The 17,086-nt window shown below is 41.1% G+C and overlaps 1 protein-coding gene across 1 annotated transcript in view; it reads right to left on the bottom strand.

The window, feature by feature from the left end:
• Window positions 1–17,086, bottom strand: part of LOC144686704 (sorcin-like) — a 47,629-nt gene that overhangs the window by 8,647 nt on the left and 21,896 nt on the right. Inside the window, exons 3-4 of the mRNA XM_078552289.1 lie at window positions 5,241–5,310; window positions 4,078–4,121 (exon numbers count right to left, since the gene is read on the bottom strand). Of these exons, the coding sequence (XP_078408415.1) occupies window positions 4,078–4,121; window positions 5,241–5,310 (114 nt within the window). The remainder of the gene's footprint in view (window positions 1–4,077; window positions 4,122–5,240; window positions 5,311–17,086) is intronic.

Raw genomic sequence — 17,086 nt, 5'->3', positions numbered from 1 at the left:
TGTGCTGGGGTGCCTCATCAGCAGCAAACAGGTTGGTGAGGATGAGGTCACATATGCTTTTCCCCGAGCTACTCTTGGTGACTCCACCCTTGCCATCCTCAGCGCTTAGGGTCGACAGGGCTGAGTTTGCCACTGTCGTTTCTGGTGCCTAGGTTGATGCCGGGTGGTCCATCCAGTTTCATTCCTTTTCTGAGGCTGTGTCGCGGTTTGATACAACTGAGTGGCTTGCTTGGCCATTTAAGAGTCAACCACATTGCTGTGGGCCTGGAGTCACATGTAGGCCAGACGAGGTAAGGACTGCAGATTTCTTTCCCTAAAAGGACATTAGTGAACCAGATGGGTTTTTACAGCAAACAACAATACAAGGGTCAGTCATCATTAGACTTTTAGTTCCAGATTTTTACTGAATTCAAATTCCACCATCTGCCGTGGCGGGATTCAAACCCGGGTCCCCAGAGCATTACTCTGGGTCTCTGGATTACTAGTCCAGCTACAATACCCCTACACCTTTGCTTCCCCTTGTATCTAGTTAAAAATATGAGAAAGTTAAAAGGCAAAACTGTAATAGTTTAATTTTTTAGTTACTAAAAACTGTAAACTTAGAACGTTATTAGTGGCCTAGTACTCATCTATAGAGCACCCCACTTCTTTACTTTATTCATTCATGGGATATGGGTATCACTGGCAAGGCCAGCATTTATTACCCATTCTTAATTTCCCTTCATAAGATGGAGAGGAGTCAACATGAACTTCTGCAGTCCATGTGGCGTAGGCAAAGAGTTCCAGGGTTTTGAGCTGGCAACGATAAAGGAACGGCGATATCTTACCAAGTCAGAATGGTATATGACTGGAAGGGGAACTTGCAGGTGATAGCATTCCCATATGCCTGCTGCCCCTGTTCTTCTAGCTGGAACAGATGATGAAGGAAGTGAATGTTTAAGGTAGTAGATGCCATGCTAATCAAGTGGGCTGCCTTGCCCTTAAAAGTTATTGGACGCAAGTGGGGTGTATTTCATCACACTCCTAACATGTGCCCCGTAGACAGTGGAAAGGCTGTGAGGAGATCTGGAGATGAGCTACTCAGAAGGTTCAGCCTCGTACTTGCTCTTGGAGCCACAGTTTTTATGTGGTTGTTCCAGTTTAGTTTCAAGTCAATGTCGACCCCAGGATCTTGATGGTGGACAATTCATTGGGAATAATCCCACTGAATATCATGGGGAGATTGTTAAACTCTCCTCTTGCTGGAGATGGTTATTGCCTGTTAAGTGGCAAGTAATATTTGTGCCACCTATCAGTCCAAACCCGAATGTTGTCCAGGTCTTGCTTCATGCAACACAGGCTGCTTCAGTATCAGAGCAGTCATGAACAGAACTGAATACAGTGCAATCGTCAGCAACATCTCCACTTCTGACCTTACGATAGAGGGAAGGTCATTGATGAAGCAGTTAAAAATGATTGAGAGCTTAGGACACTGCCCCGAGAAACTCCTGCAGCAATAAACTCGGGATGAGGTGATTAGCCTCCAACAAGCACAACCATTTTCCTTTGTGCTAGGTATGACTTCAGTCAGTGGAGACTTTTTCCGATTCCTATTAACTTCAATTTTGTTAGGGCTTACATGATCAAATACTGTTTTGCTGTCAAGGGCAGTCATTCTCACCTCAACTTTGGAATTTAGCCCATGTGTGGACCAAGGCTATAAGAAGTTCTGGAGCCAAGTTGATGTGGCAGAGCCCAAACTGAGCATCAGAGAGCTGGCTATTGGTGAGTAAGTGCCATTTAATAGCACTGTCAACATTTTCCATCACTTTGCTAATGACTGACAGTAGAGTGCTGGGGTATCAATTAGCCAGATTGGATTTGTCCTGTTTCTCATGAACTGTATATATATGAGCAATGCTACACAATGTTGGGTAGATGCCAGTGTTGTAGCTGTACTGGAACAGCTTGGCTAGGGTCACCTAGTCTGGTGCAAGTCTTCAGCACAACAACTAGCATGTTATAGATGCCCATAATTCTTTACTGTATCCAGTGTGCTCAGTCTTTTCTTGATATAAATGGGAGTGAATTTAGTTGGCTGAAGACTCGCATCCGTAATGCTGGGGTCCTCAGTTGGAGGCTGGGAGGGATCATCCACTCAGTATTGTTGGCTGAAGGTGGTTGCAAATGCTTCTGCCTCTTCTTTTGCATGATATGCTGGCACACCATCATTGAGGAAGGGGAGATTTGTGGACCCCCCTCCTCCAGTTAGTTGGTTAACTGTTCACCACCATTCATGCCTAGATGGGGCAGGATTGCAGAGTTTTATTCTGATCTGTTGGTTGTGGGGTTGCTCAGCTCTGTCTATGGATGCTGTTTCCACTGTTTAGCAGATGTATAATCTTGTAGCTTCACCAGGTTGGGTCATATCTTGGTATGTGTTGCTCAAGGCATGCTGTCCCATTCTCATTGAACCAGCGCTGGCTCCTGGGCTTGATGGTAATGGTAGAGTGAGGGTACAAATTTTGGTGGAATACAATTCTGCTGTTTCTTGTGACCCAGTGCTTCATGGACATCCAGTTTAGAGCTGTTAGATCTGTTCCAAATCTATTCCACTTAGCACGGTGGAATTGTCACAGAACCTGGCAGAGGGCAGCCTTAGTGTAAAGATGTCACATCAGTGTGAAGATGGCACATTAGCTGGACACGGACTATGCTGTGGTCACTCCTACCAATAGTACTATGGCAGTTGTATACTTCAGGACTTGGCCAGCTTCGTCAGTAGTGGTGCTACTCAGCCACTCTTGATGATGAACATTAAAGCCCCCTATCCAGAGTACATTGTGTCCTCGCTACCCTCAGTGCTTCTTCCAAGTGGTGTTCAACATGGAGGAGCACTGATTCGTCAGCTGAGGGACGACAGTAGGTGGTAATGAGGTGACATTTTCCTGACCTGACAGCATGAGACTTCATTAGGTCCAGAATCAACAATGACCACACGTTCCTTACTATATAGCACTGTGCCGCCACTCCTGCACCATCTGTCCTGCCGGTGAGACAGGACTTATCCAGGGATGGTGATAGGATAGTCTGTGATGTTAGCTGTAAGGTACGATTCTGTGAGTATAACTGTGTCAAGTTGTTGTCTGACTAGTTTGTGGGACAGTTCTCCTAATTTTGGCATAAGTTCCCAGATGTTAGCAATATGGATCGTGCAGGGTCAACTGGACTGGGTGAATTCTTATCACGCACAAATCCAATGCCTACGTCAATGCCGAGAGCTCCATCTGGTTTTGTTCCTATTAGGATTTTTCACAGCAGTTTGATATAACTGCTGCACCATTACATTGCTGTGCGCTGGACTCACATATAGGCCAGATTGGGTAAGGATGAAAGATTTCCTTCCCTAAAGGACATTAGTAAACCAGTTTGGTTTTTAATGACAATCTGGTAATTTCCAAGGCCAAAATTACTGATAATTTTTTTTTATTCCAGAATTTATATCATTAATTGATTTTAAATTCCTCAGCTGTGGTAGGATTTGAACTGATGTCTCTGGATTTTTAGTCCAGACCTCTGGACTACCAGTCCAGTAACACAACCACTATGTTACTGTTCCTGACTGTTATAGTTTTGGAGGAGCTCTGTAAATGGCACTTACAAAATATAACTACTGAGGTGCAATATAGCAGAGATTTAGTTTCGGGGGTTTGAAACGGTGAAGAAAGTGACCTTAATAATGTACATATTTACTTTCAATTAAAAGTAATGAAAGTGCTGGAATATGCAGCATTTGTGTAGAGAGAAACAGTTAACATTTCAGCTGATGCCCTGCCCTGATGAAAAGTCATCACCTCAAGCGTGAACTTTCTCTCTCTCCACAGATGCTGCCTGATCTTTTGAGTGTTTCCAGAAATTTCAGTTTTATTTCAGATTTCCAGCATCCACAGTATTTTGTTTCTGTACATACCAATTATACCCAGGTTCACAAATTAAATACTAAAAAACACCTGAAATATAGATATTACAGGAGTTGTATAAGCGACTAATGTTAAATATTCCAGTGTTGCACCAACACATCAACAGTTATTAGGATACATCCAGCATGGCTATCATGATTCTGCAGGTCTCCAGACTAAAAGCTAAAAACAAGAGATAATTATTAGGCATGTGATGTGAACAGTTTGCAGTAGAAACAGGAATACATGCATCTCGCAGATTAACTTGGCTATATTTGAATTGTTCGTAGTTATTAGAAACAGAAGACAGCCAAAGTGCATGGCAGTTTCTTTTACAATAAAAACAGTTTCAATTTTGTGTAAGTTACATATTCTTAGATGAACAAGAAACTTCCCTCCAACTATGTTACAAGAATGAACTTATATTTATATAATGCCTTTCAAAACCTCAGGGCATCTCACAGAATTTCCCAGTCAATAAACTACTTTTAAATTCTAGGAAACATAGCAGCCAATATGCACACAAGCAAGGTCCCACCAGTGATGAGATTAACAACCACATGAACTGTTTTGTGACACTGTCACTGGATAAATACTAACCAGTTCACAGAGAACTCCATTGTTGTTCTTCGAATAGTGCCAAGGCCTTCTTTTTAAAATCTACCCAAGAATCTCCTTTGAGAGTGCAGAATTTCCTCCATACTGCATTCAATTTTGCACCCAAGTCTTTGGATTGGGGCTTAAATCACAACCTTCTGAAACAGGCAGGAGTGCTACTTAAGGCTGCACTTCAACAAAAAACTCCCAGTAGAACCAAGGGAATAGCAAACAATCTCAGTTTGTTTCCAGTTATATTGCAAAAGGCACAAATAAAGTTACTAAAACGTTGGAACTGGCTTTAATAAATAATATTAAATTTTATATCAAACTGAAACTATTTCTGTTCATCCACTCTTCCCCCATTGTCACTCCTATTATAACTTAACCTAGTCTATATTTTCTGTAATACAAAATAAAATAAACATCTTATTTGTTCCTTCTGCTTCCTACCTTCAATTTTGGAGCTGGGAGTAACTTTTAAAACAAAGGATGTAGTTGTAGGGAATTGGGAATAAGTAAACAAGATGCTGCCAGGGAAATTAGTGATTTTTAAAAATATATGTTGTGAAACAGGAAATGAAACAAATGAAAATTCTCAAGTGGTCCCAAGAACAGCACATTCAAACGAGCGCAGTTAGTGTTAAAAGGTTATAAACAAGTATTTAAGGCTCTATTGTTAACAGATCATGAAGAATTGCTTACGTTTGTAGGAACCATGTATCCCAGATTGTGTTAAACATCGCTGCAGTTCCTCAGCATCAACTTCTCCATCCTGTAAAAGAGCTTACAAAGTAAGCTGATATAATAGGAGACAGGAGGAATATTTGTACAGAAAATTCCCAACAATTTTACATTTCATTTAAATATTTGACTTAGCACTAAAAAGTTTGCAACTTATATACTGCAAATATCCCAACTGTTACAAAATGTGCAAGTACAAAAGTAATGAAAACATTCAAATCTTAAACTTTAATAAGTGCAGTTAGCAAGCTTCAGTTAAGGTTCAGCATATTAAAAATTATCAAGTTATGTTTTTCTCCACATTTACTGGGTAGCAAAATGTTGAAAGGCTGGTGTTCATGAAAGTTACTGGGTTGGCAAATGTACTTAATTGCAACAACAAAAGCAAATAAGTTTCAACAATACACTGAAAAATGTTTTTGGTTCAAAAAAATATAAACCCAAAACTAGCTTTATAAAATATAGTTACAAGAGATATGAATTACCAATTATTGTGTCTGAATAATTCTCTACCTTTTAAAAGAAAATCTAGCTAAAGTATCTTGTACTAGTCCATATGAGTAGCATAAGAGTTAAAAAAAATTGCAATTCTACTTTAGAAGCAAGTAAAATTGAATTGAAGCCATTTTGCCAGACCGAGGCTATAGAGCATAGGTCTTCTGAAAAGAAAAACACATATACAAGTCATTGATAAAAATATTGTTCAAGATTATTTTCCTACAGGTCTAAGCAGCACATGACCAGTGCAGCATTTTACATATGTGCTTAGTTGAATTTCTAGCATTTTTCCATCCTTGAATATTCAAGATATTTCAGCATGTTGTAAACACTGTTCTGGCTGTCCAGACACAGAATTTCTATGCATCACTTCAAGACTGCAGCATGGACATCAAACATGATCATCTTGTTTCAGGATTATTTTGATTGTTTATAGGCTCATATACCTTAATAATCACAGTCATCTTTCATGTTCATGCCCTAAGATTTCTGATGCTTTTCGCAGTCAAGCGATTGACCATGACACAAAGCCTGAAAAAGTTCTGATGGTCATTTCTCGGAAGCGGAAACCACTGAGTTAAATCTACACCCTGAAGGGCATGTGTATCTCATTCAAAAAGTGCACTTATTTTTTACTCTAATCCCAACTTGAGTAGAATGTAGCAGACCTATGTCACACAAGTAAGTATTTTTTTCTTTTTTTAAAAAATGCAAATGTATTAACAGGCTATTTGATTACCACTGTAACACAGTTGCTTTCTAGCATTCTCTCCCTAGGAAAGAGCAAAAAGTTTAGAATTTATATCAAATTATAGACAAGGCTATCACATTCCTATTACTAAGATACAAATCATTGCTTTACTTTTTAATGTGTTTTCCACTTCTAACGAGAGCTTTCAATACCAGATGTTGACAAAGTGAAAAATTCTACAACACAGGTTACAAAGGAGCTACGGCCTTCACTCTTGGCCAAACCAAGGCCTCATAAACTCAAAGGAATGCTTTCCCATAACCTCTTCCAGAAGCAGGACCCATTTTCAATAACTTTAAAAGATTGTGTTTATTAAAAATATAGGTTACTGTGGTGCTATACTCAATGCTTGATGGAATAACCTAGCTGTTTGTGGAGTCCTGGTTCCAAAATGGCAGTCCTGGCACTGTAAGGGAGACATCAGATTAATAATACTTTAAAAGGCTAAGTTTTAACAAACCAAAACCAATGTTCAGGCTTGTCTGTTAATTAAAACTCACTAATGCTTTGGCTTTAGTTCCATTAAGGCATTTCTAATGTAAAATTATTTGTGTAAACTTTCACTTGACTGAGTTGGTAATAAATGTACTGTTGTGAACCTAAACTTCATTTTAGCAAGTGATACAAACTACAGATTGTTTGCTAATCACATTAAGTATTACAGCAGTTACTTTCCTCAGGCTCCAACAAAATGCCAGGATGCAATAAAGAGCAAACATATCATGTCATAACAGGACTTCAAAAATTAAGGACAGATTCTGCATCATGCATGACTAAAGTCCTGCAGAGAATACCATTTCAGGCAGAAAGAACAACTTTGAACAATCGCAAAATGACTAAGTTGAATTGTGAATTGTTCTGCCAACCTACCCTCTGAACAACCCCTAGCTCCAGCCACAGATCTACACCATTACTGGCTTGGGTAGCATCTTCTGCTAACTGACATTTATCAGTACTTGTAATCAGTGAGAGGGAAAAAAAATCACGAAGTTATGTGTGTGTAGCTAGGAAATGCTTAACATTATACCAGTCACCCTATCTGAAGAAATGAACAAGTATTATTTTCTGCAGCCACGTAGATTCAGATACCAAATAATTTTTTTCCAGAATTGCATCACTAGTTGTGACAGTTTAGTTTTTAATCTATTGATTATATAATTATTCATTCCGAATCCTATCTCTGCCTGAATAATTTTGGACTCCCAAGTTAAGCTAGAAACCCTACATATCTTGTCACCGAGATCCAAAACGTTGCCTGGGCAGTCAGCTCCCTATGGAGTGCCTTATAGTTCACTTCTGTCCTTGGCCATCCATTGCCCTGTCTCCTCCAATCTCCTCCCCTCTTCCAGGTTAAGTCTCCCCGTTTCAAGCAGTGGGTATATTTTAGCCATAACTACAAGTTAACTGGTTTAAACGACTACTGCCCATCCCCTGAACATGCCTACTCTGTTTTTCTGAGTAAGAATTGCACCTTTCCTCAAATTTGGCTTCCAAATTCTTGGGCTTTTGTAGAAATCAATACTACACTTCTGCACAGGACTAAACTGCAAGACTCAGCCACTGTGCATCATATCTGCTGCTCTTTGGCTTCAATTTTTAAGCAATTTTGATCAGCTTACCACCTTTCACCCACTGTGCCTGTGACTGGTCCACTGGTTCTACTAGCTGTTCAGCTTCAGCTACAGTCTGGTTCCTGGCCAGAGATTCATTCTCCTACCCCGAAGTCAATTTCTCTGCCACTTCTGGATCTTTGTGTTACCTCCAGCTTCATGATTATCATCGTGCCCCACAACTGATTCTCCACACTTCCTGAATCTTTATTCACATGGAACTACCTCTAACAGTGCATCCTGCAAAATGCCACCTTTCAAAAAGCTTCTGAACTTCACTCCCCTGCCACATGCATTTCCAAATTTGGAGAACAGTTCATCAGTGTTCCATGCTGACTTGATCATGCCTACATCAACTTTATTCCACCATGGGACCTACTCCTTCCTATTGTTTCTTCTCTACTCCTCATTTACTACCAAGATATATATATCCTAATAATTGCTGGGTAAGCAGGCCTATATAAGTTGAGTTTTTAAGTGAACATTCAAGGGCACCTTTTGGCTGTGTTCCATGCCCATCATTTCTATTTCCACTTTTTCTTCTACCACCCATTTTTTTTTTTAAACTTCTTTTCATCTACTCCTACAAGACCCCTCTCCTATTGTCATGCTTCTTTTTCTTACTTAGTTAATCTTTCTTCATAAATTCATTACCAGTACTCTTCAACCTTTCTACTCTCCTGCTGCCACCCAGGCTCGATTCCCTCTTAGATAATCCTGCTACATCCTTCTGTGCCTCTACTGACATATTCTTTGAGGCTCTCATCACTGCCTCCTTATAAGCAGCAACCCAAATAGCCTCATCCTTCCCGTCCAACATGCTCATCAGGGGCTGATCATACCAACCTCCCTGCTGACCCTGTGGGCTTTGCCAGCAAACCACTGCCTCTCTCCACATCCCCCTACAGGATGTCCATTCTCTTTTGGACAACTTGTCATCCATAAGTTTATTATAGATGATTGCTTGACAGAAACCTGGTGAGAGGTGGTGACACCTTCCCCAAGTGAAGCCTCCTTGCTTGTTTATGCCTTCCACACTGCCCCATCCAGGCCGTAGCAGATCAGTATAGGTCTCATCATCAAATCACGCCTTGGTTTGTTCTCTGACCCTTCTGGCACTTTTCTCCTCCTTTCAGCATCTCACCTTGCCCAACTTCTTTTGCTTCTAATTTATCATTATCCTCTACTGTCTTCCCAAGTATGATAAAAACTTTCATATCTTCATTGCTTTCCTTCTTCAATCTCTGCATTGATAAACTTCTCCTCTGATTTCAACCTCCATCTTAATTCATTGTACTCTTGCTTCTGAGTTCACTATTAATTATAAAAAGGGCAAGGATAAACAGGCGAATCAGCCTTTCACGTCATGTATGTGGCACAATGTGTGGATGAAGTCACACAGTTCAAGGTTTTTGCTGCTATCAGCATTATATGCCTGAAGAAAAGCAGCAAACACATGCTCCCCAAAGTTAACACAGGGGTGGGCGCAAACTTTTTAACCAGTCAGAATCCTGAAGGATATGTATCTGGACCATTGAAAGTCAATGATACTACCTACAGGCGGAGGGCATTCCTTATTTGAATCACATAAAAAGAGATACTTATTGACAATTGGGTGGAGAGAGTAAGGCAAGGAGCTATACATAAAAAACATAAGAAATAGGAACTGGAATAGGCCCTTGAGCCTGCTCCGTCATTCAATAAGATCATGACTGAACTTCTAGTCGATTTCCACATTTAACCCTGATAACCTTTGATTCCCTTGCCTAAAAAGAATCTACTTACCTCTGCCTTAAAAGTATTAAATGACCCCGCCTCCACCACCTTCTGAGGTAGAGTTCCAAAGTCGCACAACCCTCAGAGAAAAAATTTCTCCTCATCTCTGTCCTAAAAGGGTGGCCCCTAATTTTAAAACAGTGCCCCCTAGTTCTGGACCCACCCACAAGAGGAAACATCCTTTCGATGTCTACCTTGTCATGGCCATTCAGGATCTTGTATACTTCAATCAAATCACTCCCCACTCTTCTAAACTACAGTGGAACAAGCCCAGTCTTTCCAACCTTTCCTCACAAGACAACTCACTCATTCCAGGTATCAATCTAGTAAACCTCCTTTGAACTTCCTCCAATACATCTACATTCTTCCTTAAATAAGGAGACCAAAACTGCACACTATTCGAGGTGCAGTCTCACCAATGCCCTGTATAACTGTATGTTCAATCCCTCCCATAATAAGGGTTAGCATTCCATTATCCTTCTTAATTACTTGCTGTGCCTGCATACTACCTTTTTGTGACTCGTACTAGAACACCTAGATCCCTCTGCACCTCAGAATTATGCAGCCATTCTCCATTTAAGTAATACACTGCCTTTTTGTTCTTCCTGTCAAAGTGAACAACTTCACATTTTCCCACATTAAACTCCATTTGCCAGATCTTTGCCCACTCACTCAACCTAGCTATATCCATATGCAACCTCCTCAGATCCTCTTCACAACATACTTTCCTACCAATCTTTGTGTCATCTGCAAATTTAGCATGTCTTCACTCCCCTCATCTAAGTCATTCATGTAAATCGTACAAAATTGAGGCCCCAGTACAGACCCCTGTGGGACTCCACTCATCACATCCTGCCAATCAGAAAAAGACCAATTTATGCATACTCTCTGCATTCTGCCAGCCAGCCAATCTTCTATCCATGCTAATATGTTAGCCCCTACATCATGCGTTTTTATTTTCCATAATAATCTTTGATGTGGCACTTATCAAAAGTCTTCTGGAAATCAAAGTACAGTCTCCCCTTTATCCACTGTGCACGTTACTCCTTCAAAAAGCTCCAATAAATTGGTTAAACATGATTTTCCGTGCACAAAACCATGGTGACTCTTCCCGATTGCCTAGAGCTCTTCTAAGTGCCCAGCTATAACTTCCTTAATGATTGATTTTAATAACTTCCCCACAATAGACGTCACATTAACTGGTCTATAGTTTCCTGTTTTCTGCCTCCCTTCCTTTTTGAATAGAGGGGTTATATTTGCTACTTTCCAATCTGATGGAATCTTTCCAGAATCTAGCAAATTTGGAAAATTAACACCGGCGCATCGACTACCTCAATAGCCAACTCTTTTAAGGCCTTAGGATGTAGTCCATTGGGACCCAGACACTCGTCAGCCCGCAGCTCCTTCAATTTACCATAAGACGTAGGAGCAGAAGTAGGCCACTCGGCCCATTGCGTCTGCTCCGCTATTCAATAAGATCTGATAATCCTCAACTCCACTTTCTTGCCTTTTCCCCATAACCCTTGACTCCCTTGCTGATGAAAAATCTGTCTATCTCAGCCTTGAATGTACTTAATGACCCAGCCTCTGCAGCCCACTGTGGTAAAGAATTCCACAGGTTGACTATCCTCACAGAAGAAATTCCTCCTCATCTCTGTTTTAAATTGGGCACCCCCTTACTCTAAGGTTATGCCCTCTGGTCCTAGACTCTGCCAAAAGGGGAAACAACCTCTCAGCATCTACCCTGTCAAGCCCCCGAAGAATCTTATATGTTTCAATGAGGTCACCTTTCATTCTGCTAAATTCAATGATTACAGGCCCAACCTACTCAACCTCTCCTCGTAAGAAAATCCCTCCATACCCGGGATCAACCTAGTGAACCTTCTCTGGACTGCCTCCAATCCCAGTATATATTTCCTTAGATAAGGGGGCCAAAATTGTTCACAGTATTCTAGGTGTGGTCTAACTAGTGCCTTGTATAGTTTTAGCAAGGCTTCCCTATTTTTATACTCCATTCCCTTTGAGATAAAGGCCAATATTCCATTTGCTTTCCCTATTACCTGCTGAACTTCTATGTTAGCTTTTTGGGATTCATGCACAAGGACTTCCAAATCCCTCTGTGCTAAAGCCTTCTGCACTCTTTCTCCATTTAAATGATATTCAGCTCCTGTATTCTTCCTGCCAAAGTGCATAACCTCACATTTTCCCACATTATATTCCATCTGCCAAGTTTTTGCCCACTCACTTAACCTGTCTATATCCTTCTGTAGACTGTCATTCTCACCATTTGCCTTCCCATCTATTTTTGTACCATCCACAAATTTGGCGATAGTACATTCACTTCCCTCATCTAAGTCATTAATATATATTGTAAGTAATTGAGGCCCCAGCACTGATCCCTGTGGCACTCCACTAGTTACAGGTTGCCATTCCAAAAGTGCCCCCCTTATCCAAATGCTGTCTTCTGTTAGTTAGCCAATCCTCTATCCATGCTAATAAACTACCTCCAATACCATGGGCTCTTATCTTATTAAGTAGCCTTATGTGCGGTACCTTACCGAACGCCTTTTGGAAATCCAAATATATTACATCTACCGGTTTGCCTTTATCTATCCTGCTTGTACCTCCTCAAAGAATTCTAATAAATTTGTTAGGCACGATTTCCCCTTCATGAAGCCATGCTGACTCTGCTTAATTGGATTATATATTTCTAAATGCTCTGCTATTATATCCTTTGTAATAGACTCCAACATTTTCCCAATGACAGGTGTTAAGCTAACTGGCCTACAGTAACCTGTTTTTTGTCTCCCTCCCTTTTTGAATAGGGGTGTTATATTGGCCATTCTCCAATCCTCTGGGACTTATCCAGAATCTAAGGATTCTTGAAAGATTACTACCAGTGCAACCACTTTCTCTGTAGCTACTTCCTTTAATATCCTAGGATGCAACCCATCAGGTCCATGGGACTGATCGGCCTTTAGCCCCATTAGTTTCCCAGGTACTTTTTCTCTAGTGATAGTTATTGTATTTATTTCCTCCCCGCCTTTTGCCCCTTGATTATTTATTGTTTTTGGAATGCAACTAGCATCTTCTATCGTGAAGACTGAAGCAAAGTATTTATTCAACTCCTCTGCCATTTCCTGATTCCCTATTATTATTTCCCCAGCCTCATTCTCTAAGGGGCCTATGTTCACTTTGACCTCTCTCTTCCTTTTTATATATTTAAAGAAGCTCTTACTGTCCGTTTTTAGATTAGTTGCTAGCTTACCCTCAAAGCTTATTTTCTCCCTCTATTTTTTGTGGCCATCTTTTGTTGTTTTTTTAAAACTTCCCAATCCTCTGGCTTACCACAAATTTTTGCCACAATTTATGTCTTTTCTTTCAATTGGATACTGTCCTTAACTTCCTTGGTTAACCATGGTTGGTTTAGCCCCTTTTTTGAATCCTTCTTCCTCACTGGGATATATCTTTGTTGAGTCATGAACTATTTTCTTAAATGTCTGCCATTGTTCATCAACCGTTTTTTCTGCTTAAACTCCTTTCCCAGTCCACTTCAGACAACTCTGCCCTCATTCCATTGTACTTACCCGTATTTAAGTTCAGCACAGTTGTTTCCGACCCAAGTTTCTCACTCTCAAACCGAATGCTAAATTCTACCATATTATAGTCACTGTTTCCTAGGGGGGTTCTTTACTCAGATCATTTATTAAACCTGCCTTATTACACATTTCCAGATCCAAAATAGCCTGATCCTTGGTTGGATTTACAACATATTGTTCTAAGAAACTGCCCTCTCTACAGCGCTAGTTTTTCAGTTCGCCAGGACACTAAACCCAGCACAGTTCAAGTGAGGGCTGTCCCACTGGAACCGTTCTACTCCAGTACTGGTGCCAGTGCCCCATGAACTGAAACCCATTCATCCCACACCAATCTCTGAGCCACATATTTAACTCCGTGACTTTATTTACCCTATACCAGTTTGCCCGTGCCTCAGGTAGCAATACTGGGATTTTTACCTTGGAGGTTTTGCTTTTTAATTTAGCTAACTGTTCAAATTCTTTCTAGTCCTATCAATGTCGTTGGTACCAAATTGGACGACGGCAACTGGGTCCCTCCCCTCCCACTCCAAGTTCCTCTCCAGTCCTGAGGAGATGTCCTTAATTCTGGCACCAGGCAGGCAACACAGCCTTTGGGATTCACGCTCATGGCTGCAGAAAACATTATCGATTCCCCTAATTATACTGTCCCCTAGTACTACTGCTACTAGTAATTCCCATTTCCTCCCCCACTTGAATGGCTCCCTGTACCATGGTGCTGTGGTCAGTTCGCTCATCCTCCTGCAGTCATCCATACAGCTTGCAAGAACCTTGTAATTTTTGGACAGTTGAAGGGGCCTCGGCTCCTCAGACACTACCCCCTGGATCCCCAAAATTGCTTCACCTGCTGTCACACCCTCCTCTCCCTGATCACAGACCAAATTTGAATTACCCAATCTGAGGGGTGTGACCACCTCCTGGAGCAAAGTGTCTCGGTAACTTACCCCAATGTCTGCAGCTCGGACTCCAGCTCCTTAACTCGGGTCCGAAGTTTCTTGAGCTGCAAACACTTGGTACAGATTTGTTCGCTCTAGATCATCTTGGTGTCCAGCAGCTCCCACATGCTGCAGCAGCAACATATCATCCGTCCTGCCATTGCTATCGTATTTTATTCTATTTATTACTCTAGTATCCCCACTCTCCCCACTTTATTATTTTTTATACACACCAGTATTGTTCTTTTTCTTAAAGATAGTTTGTTAAGTATAAGAGAAAAAAATGATGAGATCTAAACAAACTAAAGGCTTTACTTTACTTTAAAGACTAGAAATACTCACCAATCCTACTCACCAATCAGCTATTCTCTGTGCTCTTTAATGGTTTCACAGTCTTCTCTCACTGTTAAAAGCCCCGCTCTTCTCTTACTCTCTCCCTGTAAATGACCACGCTGTTTCTCTCTCTCACACACACACACAAACACACACACACACACACACACACACACACACACACACACACACACACACACACACAGTAAACGCTGTTTCTCTCTCACTATCTGACTTAAATAACCACGCTCTTTCTCTTTGCTCAGTATCATTTCCCTAGTGATTTCAATTTCACCATGTTGCTTTCTCCAGTTCACCTCCTGATTTGCAGCTATTACTTGTAATGTTTCACTTTATGAATAAATCTAAACTGACTTCTGGTCTCCTCCTTCACCAAATGGCTGTTAGAGGTTTAACATGGTAGTGGGGGATGGTTGCCTAATGGATAAGGTTGGAAACTAAGAATTTTTTTTAAGACAGAAGATTAGAATCCGAGTAGCTTTTGTGAAGAATGGCTGAAAGCAAGCAAATTGTCACGGCATGATTACCCGCCAATGTTCTCAAAGTCTGAACCTTACGACGAGTGAAGGAATGATGTGGATTTGTGGACACGGGTTATGTCCCTACCATGGAAGAAACAATGTACGGTCTTGACATTGTTGCTTCCAGCAAAAGTAAAATCTGAAAAGAAGTATTTTGTAAGCGGGGTGCCTGTCAGTTGGATACGGAGTAAAGTTTGGCTCTTCTATTAGATTCATGGATGTAATTTGCCAGAAAGATGATCTATTGGATGCCTTTGAGGCATGGTCAGACTTCGATAGATTTCAAAAGAGAGATGGCCATTCCATGGAAGAATATATATCATGGGCTGTATAAAATAGTGTAGAGATTAAATTAGGAGATTCCTCATTCAGTGCTTACATTTAAGTTGCTGGGCTGTGCTAAGGTATTATATATGAACAGGGTCTTGGTCTTAACTGGGATCTGGTTCTTGGAAGGAGACTCCCTTTTGGAGCAGACGTCCGCTACCTTGAAAAGAAATCCTTGGGAGGTAGTCATTTCCAATCATCTTAATGGAATGTCTAAGGAGGACATGCTGTGAGACAGTTCTCCCAATTTTGGCACTAGCCCCCAGAGGACTTTGCAGGGTCGACAGGACTGAATTTGCCATTGTCGTTTCCGGTACATAATTTGATGCCGGGTGGTCCATCCAGTTTCATTCCTTGTAGACTTTTTGATACAACTGAGTGACTTGCTAGGCCATTTCAGGGGGCATTTAATCCACATTGCTGTGGATCTGGAGTCACATGTAGGCCAAACCAGGTAAGGACAGCAGATTTTCTAAAATGACATTAGTGAACCAGATCAGTTTTTACAGCAATCAACAATGGTTTCATGGTCATCAATAGACTTTTAATTCCCGATTGTTAATGAATTCAAATTTCACCTAGTGCTGTGGTGGGATTCGAACCCAGTCCCCAGAACACTACCCTGGGGCTCTAGATTACTAGTCCAGTGACAATACGACTACGCCACCATCTCCCCACACCAACCTTGTATTTGATTGATAAGTTTGAGTAAAGAAGCCCAGAAAGCAACATGGCAACAATGTCTGTTTGAACAATACAGAGCCAGACAAGATTTGGTGCAGTGCAGGCTTGTCTGCAGCAAAGGCAGGGACTGTAACTCTTTTGAGTCCCTCTACAATCAGTACTTTAATTGCAGAACACTGAGAACCTGATTTGTGCGGTAACTGGATCGGGGGTGAGTGGGAATAAGTCGATTCAGGATCGCAGTATGCAGTCGATTTTGAGTCGCGCAGAAAAGGTGCAGGGCAACTGAAGTGTCCTCGGTTGCCATTCATGCATAAAAGGCAACAAAAGTGCAAACCAGGAAACAGCGCCACTGGAATGAGTGTGGCAAAAGCCTGAACTGCAGCCAAACAAAAAGAGGGAAGAGAATAAAAAACACATTGCTAAATCTCTACACTAAAAGATTACAAATCCCCTATAAGTCAGGAATGTCTGTAAAATACAGGGAACATCAGGAAGATGACTGCCAAATTCTCCAGCATGAATTGGAAAGCCACAGATATCCTGCCCAAATTTAGCTTTTTTAAGCAAAGGACAGAATTATGCTTTTTAGATTGATGTGTCACTGAACCGGATAAATAAGTGGTGAAAAGAGCGCCACTGGAAACGAGGGTCTGCATAGAGTCAACAGGTCAAGTGTGTCTAAGGTAGATCAGGAGGACCCTGATAAGCTGTGGAACATGTTAGAAGATCAGTTTCGTGTAAAGGTGAACATC

This window comes from Cetorhinus maximus, chromosome 11 (genome assembly GCF_964194155.1).
Source record: "Cetorhinus maximus chromosome 11, sCetMax3.hap1.1, whole genome shotgun sequence".
Taxonomy (NCBI): Eukaryota; Metazoa; Chordata; class Chondrichthyes; order Lamniformes; family Cetorhinidae; genus Cetorhinus; species Cetorhinus maximus.
The sequence above is the reverse complement of the archived record's forward strand: the minus strand, read 5'-3'. Positions and strand labels throughout refer to the sequence as shown.